Below are 13,947 nucleotides of genomic sequence, written 5' to 3'. Positions count from 1 at the left end.
TAATTTTACTACAGGGTTGTCTGAATTTCCTTTCGGTTTTACTTTGAAGAAGCTAGATATTTCCCTCCTGGAGAAAGTATGCTTTTTATAACATTTTGTCCATGACATATACATTAATTGTCTCTGAAAGTAAAATAGGTTAAGGCTAATTTGTAAACAATAAGCAGTAGAATAAGCCTCTGCCATTGTCTGGAGAGAAAGCATTTTACCAAGTCTTTCTCCTATTTTCTCTACTTGAAAGTTTTTTTCTTTACTTTACATTTTATTTTGACTTTTGACTGCTGTAACGTACGATGATGCAGTTGGATTGCATTTCTAATTTTCACTGAGTTTCCTTTTTAATTTCATTATTTTTATTCTTTTTTCAAGATGGTAGATTTGGTACAGTGAAAAGCTTGCACCGTCAGCTGCACTACCATGAGGTAAGGCCACACCGGCCCACGGCAGGATGGAGGGCCAGATAAATGAACTGACAAATATCTTTTTTTTTTAAACAAAACAGCAGACACGTAGGGGATGGGGAAAATTAACATTCCCTTGTCAAAATAACAGGAGGTGATGAAATAAAGGGATTCTTAAAAGTGCATGTTTGTAGGAGGCTGGCCTGGCTTGTAGTGGGTATCAGAGGTACTTACACCTTGTGCCAGGTCCAGTTATCCCTTATTAGTGTAGAAGAGGTGTTTCTAGCAGCTTAGGATGATAGAAGGTAGCTATAGCAGAGCAGCTTAGGCTGAACTAGGAGACCTGCAAAGCTCCTACTATACCACTGGTGTCATATGCACAATATCATAAGAAAACACAATACACAGATGTACTAAAAATAAAGGTACTTTATTTTTATGACAATATGCCAAAAGTATCTCAGTGAGTACCCTCAGTATGAGGATGCCAAATATACACAAGATATATGTACACAATACCAAAATTATGCAGTAATAGCAAAAGGAAGTAATGCAAGCAGTGTAAAGTTACAATAGATTGCAATAGGAGCACATAGGTATAGGGGCAACACAAACCATATACTCCAAAAGTGGAATGCGAACCACTAATGGACTCCAAACTTATGTGAGGTTGTAGAGGGTCGCTGGGCCTGTAAGAAAACAGTGAGGGTTAGAAAAATAGCCCACCCAAGACCTTGTAAGGTAGATGTAAAGTGCACCTACAACCCCCAGAGAGCACAGAAGTCGTGATAGGGGGATTCTGCAAGGAAAACCAACACCAGCAATGCAACAACAGTGGATTTCCGGACCTGAGTACCTGTAAGATAAGGGGACCAAGTCCAAGAGTCGCAACAGTGTCGAGAGTGGGCAGGAGCCCAGGAAATGCCAGCTGAGGGTGCAAGGAAGCTGCCACCAGATGGAAGAAGCTTGGTGTTTTGCAAGAACGAAGAAGACTAGGAACTTCCCCTTTGGAGGATGGATGTCCCACGTTGTGAAGAAGCTTGCAGAGGTGTTCCCATGCAGAAATACCGCAAACAAGCCTTGCTAGCTGCAAGGGTTGCGGTTAGGGTTTTTGGATGTTGCTGTGGCCCAGGAGGGACAAGGATGTCGTCACTTGGATGAGGAGACAGAGGGGGCACCCAGCAAGTCAGGGAGCCCTCACAGAAGCAGGCAGCACCCGCAGAAGTACTGGAACAGGCACTTAGAAGGGGAGTGAACCAGAGTCTACCCAAAGTCACAAAAGGGAGTCCCACGACGCCGGAGGACAACTCAGAAGGTTGTGCACTGCAGGTTAGAGTGTCGGGGACCCAGGCTTGGCTGTGCACGAAGGAAATCCTGGAAGAGTGCACAGGAGCCAGAGCAGCTGCAAATCACGCGGCACCCAGCAATGCAGTCTAGCGTGGGGAGGCAAAGACTTACCTCCACCAAACTTGGACTAAATAGTCACTGGACTGTGGGAGTCACTTGGACAGAGTTGCTGAGTTTCAGGGACCACGCTCATCGTGCTGAGAGGGGACCCGGAGGACTGGTGATGCATTTTTTTTTTGCCTGAGGTTGCAGGGGGAAGATTCCGTTGACCCACGGGAGATTTCTTCAGAGCTCCTGGTGCAAGAAGGAGGCAGGCTACCCCCAGAGCATGCACCACCAGGAAACAGGCGAGAAAGCCGGCAGGATGAAGCGATACAAGGTTGCAGTAGTCGTCTTTGCTACTTTGTTGCGGTTTTGCAGGTGTCCTGAGCAGTCAGCGGTCGATCCTTTGGCAGAAGGTGAAGAGGGAGATGCAGAGGAACTCTGGTGAGCTCTTGCATTCGGTATCTGAAGAATTCCCCAAAGCAGAGACCCTAAATAGCCAGAAAAGGAGGTTTGGCTACCTAGGAAGGAGGATTGGCTACTAAGAGAGGTAAGAGCCTATCAGAAGGAGTCTCTGACGTCACCTGCTGGCACTGGCCACCCAGAGCAGTCCTGTGTGCCAGCAACACCTCTGTTTCCAAGATGGCAGAGGTCTGGGGCACACTGGAGGAGCTCTGGGCACCTCCCCTGGGAGGTGCAGGTAAGGGGAGTGGTCACTCCCCTTTCCTTTGTCCAGTTTCGCGCCAGAACAGGGCTGGGGGATTCCTGAACCGGTGTAGACTGGCTTATGCAGAGATGGGCAGCATCTGTGCCCTTCAAAGCATTTCCAGAGGCTGGGGGAGGCTACTCCTCCCCAGCCATCACACCTATTTCCAAAGGGAGAGGGTGTTACACCCTCTCTCAGAGGAAATCCTTTGTTCTGCCTTCCTGGGCCAGGGCTGCCTGGACCCCAGGGGGGCAGAAACCTGTCTGAGGGGTTGGCAGCAGCTGCAGTGGAGACCCCGGGAAGGCAGTTTGGCAGTACCCGGGTTCTGTGCTAGAGACCCAGGGGATCATGGAATTGTCTCCCCAATGCCAAAATGGCATTGGGGTGAGAATTCCATGATCTTAGACATGTTACATCGCCATGTTCGGAGTTACCATTGTGACGCTATACATAGGTAGTGACCTATGTATAATGCACGCGTGTAATGGTGTCCCCGCACTCACAAAGTCCGGGGAATTTGCCCTGAACGATGTGGGGGCACCTTGGCTAGTGCCAGGGTGCCCACACACTAAGTAACTTTGCACCCAACCTTCACCAGGTGAAGGTTAGACATATAGGTGACTTATAAGTTACTTAAGTGCAGTGGTAAATGGCTGTGAAATAACGTGGACGTTATTTCACTCAGGCTGCACTGGCAGGCCTGTGTAAGAATAGTCAGATCTCCCTATGGGTGGCAAAAGAAATGCTGCAGCCCATAGGGATCTCCTGGAACCCCAATACCCTGGGTACCTCAGTACCATATACTAGGGAATTATATGGGTGCACCAGTATGCCAAAGTGAATTGGTGAAATTGGTCACTAGCCTGTTAGTGACAATTTGGAAAGCAGAGAGAGCATAACCACTGAGGTTATTGTTAGCAGAGCCTCAGTGAGACAGTTAATCATCACACAGGGAACACATACAGGCACATACTTATGAGCACTGGGGCCCTGCCTGGCAGGGTCCCAGTGACACATAGACTAAAACAACATATATACAGTGAAATATGGGGGTAACATGCCAGGCAAGATGGTACTTTCCTACAATGTTGCCCAAGACGCTGAAGTGGCTTTGATGTGTTAGCCTTCTGGCCTTATTTGGTTATTTATCATAAGTTTATAAGGGGACTCGTTAGAGGTTCAATGGACCTTTTGACCGCACCTAGATTAGTTCCCACCATAAGACTCAGTTCCAATACAAATAAATAGCAATACCTAACAATATTCTCAATAATCTTCAGAGTCAGTAATTTCCACACACCATGACCCCTTGGTCGTGAATAACCACACCTTTATGTAAAGTTAGAATGTATATTTCCCTATATTAACAATGCTAAAATCATGTAACTTAGTCTCAAAATCAAATGATATGCATACAGAAACAATACTGGTTGACCAAATCCTCTAAAGAATTCCAATTTAATCAAAGCTTGGACCACTACACATTCTAAAGTTACAGTACAAATCAGTAGCAAGAATAACGGTGCAGTAGAAATGGCATACATTTAGATTCAGCAAAGAAAAGACATCGACTGTTAATATGTAGCAGGCATCAATCAGTGCGTATTCCTAACTAATCTTCTGATTAGAAAAGCATGTTTGGGCTTCATTCAAAACAATTTAGTCAACACAAATTTGGAAAAAGATCTAACTATGGCTCTATCAAAATTAGTGATTGGTACCTAAAGACAAAAGCAAATAGACATAGCAATCAGTAACATTGTCTTGTATGGTTCAGCAAGCTGTGACTTTCTTCATCAATTGGACATGTGTTCGGTCAGCAAAGTATTGGAATTCAGCAATAAAGTTCAAGATAGAAATATCTCAGGAACCGACATAACAGAGTGTCGCTTCTCAGCAACAAAGTTAGGAAAAGATAAGCATTTCTCATTTCGGGATGGTCAAGAAAAAGTGAAGAATGGCCTCTCTCATCTCCGTGCAGTCTGGCTAAGTTAGATTCCCTAAAACTACTTCTCACATTGCGATTGGTCAAAGAATCGTATGTTTACATTTAGTCAAACGAAAGTAGAACCTCAAATCTAAGAATTTACTAAACCATTGTTCACATGTCAATGATTGGCTCCTCTTCTCCTGTTCCCGTCATTTGGCTCGTCAGGTAACAAATTTGTATCAGCTTAAACTCCAGTCAGTGCATCCATTGTCAGCTCCTGCGAACCTCGCCTTTACACACACTAAGTTATACAAAGTTTCCTTAGCTAGTACAACATATTCTTGCAAGCAGTTCTCATGGGAAAGAATTCTAGCTACTTACATTCGGTAAATGCAATGGAAAATTACAATTAAATTCTCTAAGCAGCCATTTCATAATTCATCTAAGCAATGCAACTTGACATAAGGCTGTGCAACTAGGCCCAAGACCTCGCTAAATTAAGGCCTATTATTAATAAAGCAAATACATAATATATAACCATTAATAGGACATATTACTACATTAATCCAAATATAAGCTCAACATTTTACATTAATAAGCTATTAATAAGTACATTTTGTGATTATTGGTGGTCACTCAAATAGGCATATTTTCAAACTTGTGTATTATTGTTCTATGTTAACTCATTTGCTATGCAGATTCAACATTCAGAATACATGAAAATTCATTAGTAAAATTTCAGCGTTAACAGGTGCACATACTCTCATATAAGCCTCATGCGTCTACACCAGAGCTTTTAAGCAGTCATTCATCTGAAGATATGTCTAACAGGAAATTTAATCTGCAAAGTAGTCAAGAAGTTTATCCTAATTCATTTATTAATAGGGCAAAGGTTCTATCCAGGCAGCATTACAGAATAGAGATCAGTGCTTAATTATTTACTTGAGCATAGGTATTGCAGAATTCGAATTTTAACACTGCAATGTTTTCTTTTTTCTGCTGCAACATTTTGAAGTCAGTACCTTTCTACCCTGGGGTCTGTGCTGGCTACTATTTTTTTAAAGAGCAGTTGAAAGACCAAAAGGCTTTGGGTGGTTGACGTGGAGACAAAGCAGCAGCAGGGGGTTTGGCATTCCTCAGGTGTGTGATTGCTGACCTGCGCAGTACACTGTATGCAAAAATCTGGCATTGTGATGAGAAGGGCCAGTCCGCTTTGTTATGATGGCCTTAGTCCAAATGTCCAATGAACCAAGTGTGGCACACATGGATTTTCTCCAACGGTTTTGCATCCAGTCATCAGACCTTCATTCACACCTTCCCACGTTGGACTTTTCTCCACTAGTAGAATGTCCTTTGGAGGCTTCTGGGGGTGTGATTTTGGAGCTCCGTGTTGACCTCCTTCCCTGTACAACACTATATTTGTGTTGGTGGAATCCACATTGGACTGAAGGGGAAAACTGGTGTGGGGTGGTTTTATTTTCAATTGCCTTTCTATGCTGTTCTGAAGACAGAGATTTTGTGTGGGGTGATGCTCCTCACAGCAGGGTGGTCTCCAGCCTGGAGTAACCACATCAGAGGCACAAAGAGGTGTGAACTATCTGCATCTGGCTATCAACAGCCACACAAACAGTGATCAGGAAAGAGACTAAAGGGTGGTTTTAGCTAAAGAATACTTTTCACTCGGAACAACAGAGACTGCAGCCTCTTTCACCCTTACCACTAACCACCAAGTGGGATTCCTATAGGAAGACTGTCAGGAGCCCCTTTCAGCAAAAGGACCTAATCAAAATTCTATAAGAGACCCATCTCCTTTGTCATCACTTCTCTTTCTAGGTTTTTTCACTCTTGCTTACTCATGATACACTTCCGTTGTCTGGGAAAATACCACTGCCCCCTTCTTGTGCATAGGAACAGGCTTGGGGCTTTCAAAATGCAACCCACAGGCCTCTCACCCTCCAGTGCTTACATATGCAATGCATATACTACAATGGTCACATACACCGACACACACAAAATTCACTTGGATGGGAATAGATGACAAAACAGGGCATACATCTGACTGTGCATTGTGCATTTGTGAGACACTCAACCAGCACCAAATAACCAATTTTTAGCGAATGAGTGAAAAATCTTTTATTACAGATTACTGAGTTAAGATTTTAAAATGGGACCTTTTCTTTTTTGGCACCAACTCCCCTTGTGCAACAACCAGAGCCTGTGCCAAGATTGGGATACTTCACTCAAGTGTGAAAGGGTTGTCTTAATCTTGACACACAGTAGGCGAGGACTCTTAATTGTTTAAAAGATTTATATACTTAGAATCACGTTTAAGGTATCTGCCCTGGAAATGGAGCACTATGTATAATTGTATTTCTTTCTACAGCGTACATCCACTGATTGCTTGCTATCTCAGATAGCCTTCTCCCACTATACTCCTAAAGCCCTGCATGGAAAATTTACCCTGACTTTACTCCTGCTTGATACCTCTCTGTCCTTTTTTCAGTGATCCTCTTCTTATATTCCATCCTCTGCATGCCTTCTATTTCCGAGTCTAGCCTTCTCTCGGTCCCACGTCTATCCAGCTTAATCCTTTCCATTTTAATTCTGAATTTGCTGATACCTCATTTCACAGATCACAACCTCTCCTCATTAAAACCCTATCCTTGTAACCTAACATTACCTAATCTCTGCCAGGCTACCTCACCAACCATTCGTCTGAAACCACATAGCCCCCACCAATGATCACACCTAACTGGTATTTATATAAGCCACCATACAGTAATTGGACTAAATGCACAGAGATTTATTTTTGGAAAGCACATGACTAATTACATTAACCAACAATAACCACTGAATTAACCACTAACCTTGGGTTCTGGAGTAGTATGCTACTTGCCGTAAAGCACTTCAACACCTTATTAGGGGTAGTAAGAACTATATAAATACAATTACAATACAATAAACCATACAATACAGTTTGACACCGTAGAAGCAAGCCAGCTTATGGCTAGATAGGTATATATCACATAGAGTATTATATAATAATTGCCAATGTTACATCACTCATATGGAAAGTAAAACTACACCCACCCCAAGGGAGTAGCTAGAAAAATAAAATGCACCCAACTTTCAGCCATGAGACACTAAACATATGAGCAAAGGGAGAGATCCCGACAATTATTATGCATGTATATGAGAACTGTTCACCAGTTCCCCCTTGAAAAATAGTACTACATGATGCTCTTACAGAACAATTTTAAAATAATTTAGCCAAACAGCTGCATGTTTACCAGACTTTCCGTCTTTCTTTCTTCTTTCCTCCATGCCTTCTTACATTTAATTCATCCTTTCTTTTTTTCTATGGTCTTTCTTTTCTTTTATTCAACATTCATTTTTTCTCTGTTTCTCTCTGTCATTCGTCCCTTCTATCTTTTTAAACTTTGTTTCCGCATTTCTTTTCTATTTTATAGAATTAATTCCATTATTCCACTCTCTTAATACCTTCTTTCCATCTTGCTTTCCTTCTGTCCATTCATCTTCAGTTCCATCTTGTCTTCTTGCTACCATTCTTCCCTTCTGTTTTCCCTTCTCGAATCGTTACTTCCTTCACACATTTCCTCGTTTCTTCTTTTAATTCCTTCCTGTCGATTTGTCACTACGTTCCATTTTGCCTTTTCTTCTTTAATTATTTTTTATTTCCTTCCTTTCTTTACTCTTCCTTTTTCCTTCCTTTGTGTTTCATTCCTCTATTCCATTAACCTTTTTCAATATTTCCTTTTTTCTGATATCCTTTTTCTTTATCTTTCCAGCCACCATTGTTTTTCATTCCCTCATTTTATCTTCCTTTTTTCTGATTTTTTCTTTCCTTTTTTCCACCTTTAATTTCCCTCCAGTCTTCATTTATCCCTTCTTTCAACGACGCCTCTTTACTTTCTGACGATGTTTCACTCTTTGCAGTCTTACTTTTCTCTATCTTGTTGTCTCACTCCGGGAGCCTCTCACCTATTTTTTTCATTGCCATCATTTCCCTTTCATTCTGTCACGTGTTCGGACCCTTTTGCCCCGCCCCACAGTTTTGCTGTGTTTATTCTTTAGTGCAATATTTATTAGCTTGGGCTTTTATCTTTAGAGTTAAAAAGTTATTCTGACCTCTGCCGAAGCTGGTAGTGCGGGAGCTTCACTGCGCCCGTGCTGACCCACCCCTTGTGTATAACATTTATAATGCATTTGTAGAAGCGGCGTGTTATGTTTCAAGGGGTTGGAATGTATCTTTTTCATTCAAAAACCTGATACATAGTTTTAAATTAATAAAGAAGCCCCCGTCATGTTAGACAAGGACAAGTCTGAGTGGCGTGTCTTCCACGCAGCAGAACGAGATCCCAAAATATTATAGCGTTTAATGGTGAGTGATGCGGGTGAATCTTTTTTTTTATTTACAAACAGCTCATAAATCACATGTTTAAATTACAAAACAGTCCCATGCATAATTCCGTGTGCTACAATCCCATACTATATTTCTTTTTTTAAACAAATCATCTTTTTTTATTCAATTACATTGCATTTTTTCTTTGCTCCGATGGCATTTCAATTGGCTGTGGTGGATAAAGTAAACTCCGTAGAATCTGTTGTAGTCTCATGTAACTTGTAACGTTCATTTGTGGTCTTAGCACGACGTTTTATCATATGATACTTATCAGAATGGATGTATATCATGGGAGCTGACACTTTATTAAATAACTTAGTAACTTGCTTCAGGAAGACTGGAGATTTCAGAGTGTAGAGAACAAATATTTGCAGGCCCTGTATAAAAGACACAAAAGCTCTGGGTTATTGTGGAAATACACTTTACAGAAGCGTTGGGATACGATCAGTGTGTATTATTGAGTCAATGTTGAATAACATCGCTGCAATAAAAACACACATACAAAATTGAATATTCATAAAAATATTGAAATCCAAAGCCTTCAACTAAAAACACTACGGCACTCAATAAGTCAATAAGTGCAATGAACGCATCAAACATTCTCCAGTTTTTCCTGCCAGTTCCAAGTTACAAGGAGTCCAGAATAGAAAAGTGTCATCCTTTACTAATCCTGCTCAAGTAGTTGCACCGAACTTTTCAAGTCTGTAGAGCAATTTTGGGACTGTAAAAGTACCAGCTACTAAGATTGCTTATTTGTAAAATAGTACAGCTTCTATGGGCCATATTTATAAGCCCCTGCCTCCCCTTAGCGTTGCCGTAGCATCATTTTTTTAACGCTACGGCGGTGCTAAACAGGCCCTCACCCTGCACCATATTTACAAAGTGGCGCATTGGTCCAGTGCACCACTTTGTAAACCCTTGCGCCACATTATACCTGCACCAGCTATACTGTATGCCACGGAGGCATTCCCCTGCAGGGAGGCCCAAAATAATGGTGCAGTGAAATCTACAAGATTTCACTGCGCCATTCTAGTGTTATTCTTTAATGTCTGCCCTGGGCAGGCGTTAAACTGACACGTGCTACGCTGTATCCTATGGGCTTCCCTGAGCTTTGCTGGACTAGCGTCAACATGTTTGGCACTAGTCCAGCAAAGCACCACAATTTTGGCTAAGTTGTGCTAATGAGCGCCATGTGCGCCGTAATGTAAGTACATCGCTACCATGGTGTCGTTAGGGGTGTGCAGGGCAACACAAGTAAACTGACACATCGGAGCCAATGCGCCAGTTCCTTGTAAATATGCCCCTAAGTGTCTGAAAATGCCTAGTGACTTGAATAATGGTACAAGGACTTTCCTCTATATCCCTAAATATGCTAAACTCATGACAAAGTATGCAAATACAGTCAAGCACAAATTATGTTTCCATGCAGGAGCATACTGAAATTAGACTTATTAGCTTTATCAATCTTTGGAAATGGTGGTGGTAGTTGTAGTGATGTAGGTGCTGGTAGTATTTGTGGTGGTTTTGGTGGTGTTGTACTGTTGAGGTATTGGATGTTGTATTTGTAATGCGACAGTTATGGTAGTAGTATCCGCAGTATTGGTAGTGGTGATGGTATTGGCAGTGGTGGTACTGGTAGCACTGGTAGAAGTGGTGGTGTACTATTGCTAATTGCATTGTGACAGTGGTATTGATGGTGGTATCACTGGTGGCATTGGTAGTGATGGCATTAGTGGCAATGAAGGTATTGGTGGTTATGGAAGCAGAGGTATAGGTAGATGTGGTCTTTGGTTTTGTGTGGTATTGGTGGTGATGGTATTGTTGGTGGCAGTAGTAGTATTATTGTACTGGTGATGATGTGAAATTGGTGGTTTTAATGACATCGGTGGTGCTGGTGGTACTGGTATTATTAGTGGTGATAGTTTAGGTGGGTTTGGTACAGGTGGTATTGATGTTGGTTTTTGTGAAACTGAACTGGTGTAATGTCCGTTGTGGTACTCTCGATATGGTTTTGATGGTATGTTCAGTTGGTGGTGGCTGTAGTATTGGTAGGAATGATACTGGTAATAGTCATGGTGGCGGTGGCGGTGTCTGTGTTGATGGCATTGATATGTTAATGGTGGTAGTGTTATTAGTGCTCAAGATATTAATGATGGTGTTGATGGTGGCAATTGATCCAGCAACTTGACATGGGAAAACTCAAGATATTTGTTTGTACAATGTTGAGTAATTCGTGTGCTCAAGGTTTCAATTCATCAGTGCTTTCCACCTGAATCTGAAAAACTGTCCTTAGTTTCATTATCATAAAAAATAAACAGTGTGTAAGTGTGGTGGCTACTTCACAATCTGTCACCAGAACTCTGTCTAGGGCTACTCACTTATAAACCATAGCTGTCAGGTGTGCTAGTCTAATAAATGCAAACCACAACTACAACATCAGTAATATGTTGGGTATTGAAACAAATTAACCACCAGATCAACTTGGTTCTCAAACCTGTGAAGCGGTGGCACCACATACAATTCTCTCCATAGATACTCTCAACTGCTTCCTATTATTTCCTATTATTACTTCCAACCAGGGTTGCCACCTTCCTCAGATAAAAGTACTGTCCATTTGGGTATCCTTAGGGGTTCCGGGAGGACCACAAGCTAACACCTGAAAAACGTTTGAGTTAAATCCTCCATTTTATTTTTATCTCAGCAATTCTGATCTTATTTGCTTTAGACATTTTCGATATAGTCTAAAGCATTACTTCTTCTACAATATCTTCCTTGTACTATTAGCCAGATCTGCCTCCTACACAGTCTTACTAAGCTGTAATCCATTCACAAACCCATCTCTTTACCTGCCTTACTTCCTGTGAGCATGTAACAGAAGTGATTACCCCAGCACAACCTGCCATTTTTTTCAATGGATAGTAGCAGTTGCTGCATGATTTCTGTTTTTCTTTTCTTTCCATAGCCGAGTGTGGAGCACAGCCGGAAGTTTAGAGTTCTTCTCTCTTGGCCTCTGAATCACTCAGGTCATGGTTGAAAGGTCCTAGAGGAGATTTCTAGGGTCCAGGGAGACGGTGTGGCAAAGTGGGTCTGGCAGTCCGTTGGCCCTGCGGTAGACGCAGTTCTCTTCCAAGTAGTGTTCTGTGATGCAGGCTGGGGTGCAAGGTGTAGTAGGAGGCTTTCACATCCATACAGCTAGAAAGGCAATGGTTTGGGATTTGCACTGCAATGTTTGCTTGGCATGAATGAAGGAATATTCTCTCACCGAAGAGTAAGTCTAGTAACGTCTTTGTGTTCAGAGGCAGTTGATGCTCTGATGCAATATGCACTTAGTGAGTAACTAGGCCTTTCTTTCATTGTTTTTCAGTAATGACTAGGCTTGCTTTACATTCTGTTCATTAGTTAAAAAATGTATTAGAGTTAGTAAAGAAATATTGACATTGGTTAGGTCTCAGTTTGTTTTATGATTGGTGATGGAAAAGCTTTTTTCTAACCACTTTAACCCCTACAATCAGGCCTTTTTCATTACTACCTGCAACTAGGAAGGGAAATGACTTTCCATACTTTTCTAGCACTTTCCTTGAATGATGATGAGAACAGAGGTATCAGGGGTGGTTCTAGGATCACTTCTTCTATTCTTTATCATTCGAAAAGTATGTCCGCCAATGAAATTCAGTGAATGATGGAGGAAGCTATTGCTAAATTCTTTTCCTGAGAAAGAGAGAGGAGGTCCAGACATCACAGCACTACTAATAGTACTGCCATTAATCATCTACCAGTTCTTCTGTTGTGAATTCTAGTACTTCATGTTTTGAGAAGTATGTTAAGCAGGAAGAAATAAGCCACATTTTGAATCAGGTGAGGAAAAACATAGAGTTTCCTGAAGTTCCATCAAAAAAAGATGATCACGGTCTTTAACTCAACGTGACAGATCTCCAAAGATGGTTGTACCTATTAATGGTAAAATTAAGATCTTGATTCTGAGAGAATGATGAGGCAAGGGCAAAATAAACAACCCATGTTTTATTCAGAGAATGTATATTCTGGAAAATTCAGATGCAATTCTTCCCATACATAATTTTAACCATCTTTATTGAATCCAGAGGACTGTACTCCTGTGACAAGAGGGTTGAAGTGAAATGACAAAATCCTATGCTGGCAATATTTTGGTTTCGAAGGCAGGCACCTATGAGGTGTGTACCATTCAATCGTGGATGAAGGACTTTGAGTTTCTAGCAGGAGCAATGCAGTTCTGTTATGTCTGTTCAGAATTGCTTTATAGCATGGAATAATAAGCTTTATTCCTTCCAGAACTTTCATGTGATGTAATTAGGGTATTGGTGTTAACCGCAGGTGCTTCAATTCTAGCTAAACATCATATGAGGATGACACTCCTGAAAAAAGCTGTTAAGAATTTTATTCTTGAGAAGAAATAGTTTGGCGAATTGGTGGATCAAAGCTGGCTTACAAAGGCAAAACTTCTTCATCTAGAAACCAATCTAAGTAAGAATTGAAACAGTTTACTCATTCCTCAAAATCACTATATAAGAAGAGTTTCCAGTCATGTGCATTAGCCACAAATCAGCAGTTCATAGGTGTAAGGAGAAAAGCTATACTAACAAAGAGGGAGAAGGAGGTTTTTTTAGGGTTGAGTCTGTCCTCCTTAGAGCCTATATTACTTTACAAAAAGGCCCAGCCCAAAGGAATTTCCAAAGTGTGGAAAAAAAGGGATTTTTTGTGTGAAAACCCTCACCCACGAGGGTTACCCCTTGGTGGGATGCTTCATCATTGTGTTTCCTCCCGTTCTGCTGCAGAACGAGGCGTGCTACGACCGACGGAATACAAGGGAGCACTGTTGTAGTTTCATCAATGTGAATACTAAGAGGGATAGGAGTGGTGGGGTCTTAAGTGAGTTAAAAATACCTGCCTCTGGATGGTATGAGTAATTTATTATGTCTCACAGGGGTGGTATGATTAAAACAGGGGTGCTGGAGGTGGGGTATATTATGTACCTTACCTCCTAAACGGTCTACATGTTTCGGAGTATACCCCTAGACTCCTCTTTGGGACCAAGGTGGACTCCCTAGTGTCATTCCTTGAT

At 41.7% G+C, this 13,947-nt stretch overlaps 1 protein-coding gene across 1 annotated transcript in view; it reads right to left on the bottom strand.

Moving 5' to 3' along the window:
- Positions 1–3,857: 3,857 nt before the first annotated feature.
- The window catches only part of ADGRG7 (adhesion G protein-coupled receptor G7), a 1,214,738-nt gene continuing 1,204,648 nt past the window's right edge, over positions 3,858–13,947 (bottom strand). The window contains exon 16 of the mRNA XM_069204827.1: positions 3,858–9,226. Coding sequence (XP_069060928.1) covers positions 9,011–9,226 — 216 coding nt within the window. The 3' untranslated portion in view covers positions 3,858–9,010. The remainder of the gene's footprint in view (positions 9,227–13,947) is intronic.

This window comes from Pleurodeles waltl, chromosome 8 (assembly GCF_031143425.1).
Source record: "Pleurodeles waltl isolate 20211129_DDA chromosome 8, aPleWal1.hap1.20221129, whole genome shotgun sequence".
NCBI classification, from domain to species: Eukaryota; Metazoa; Chordata; class Amphibia; order Caudata; family Salamandridae; genus Pleurodeles; species Pleurodeles waltl.
This window is presented reverse-complemented; position numbering and strand designations above follow the sequence as displayed.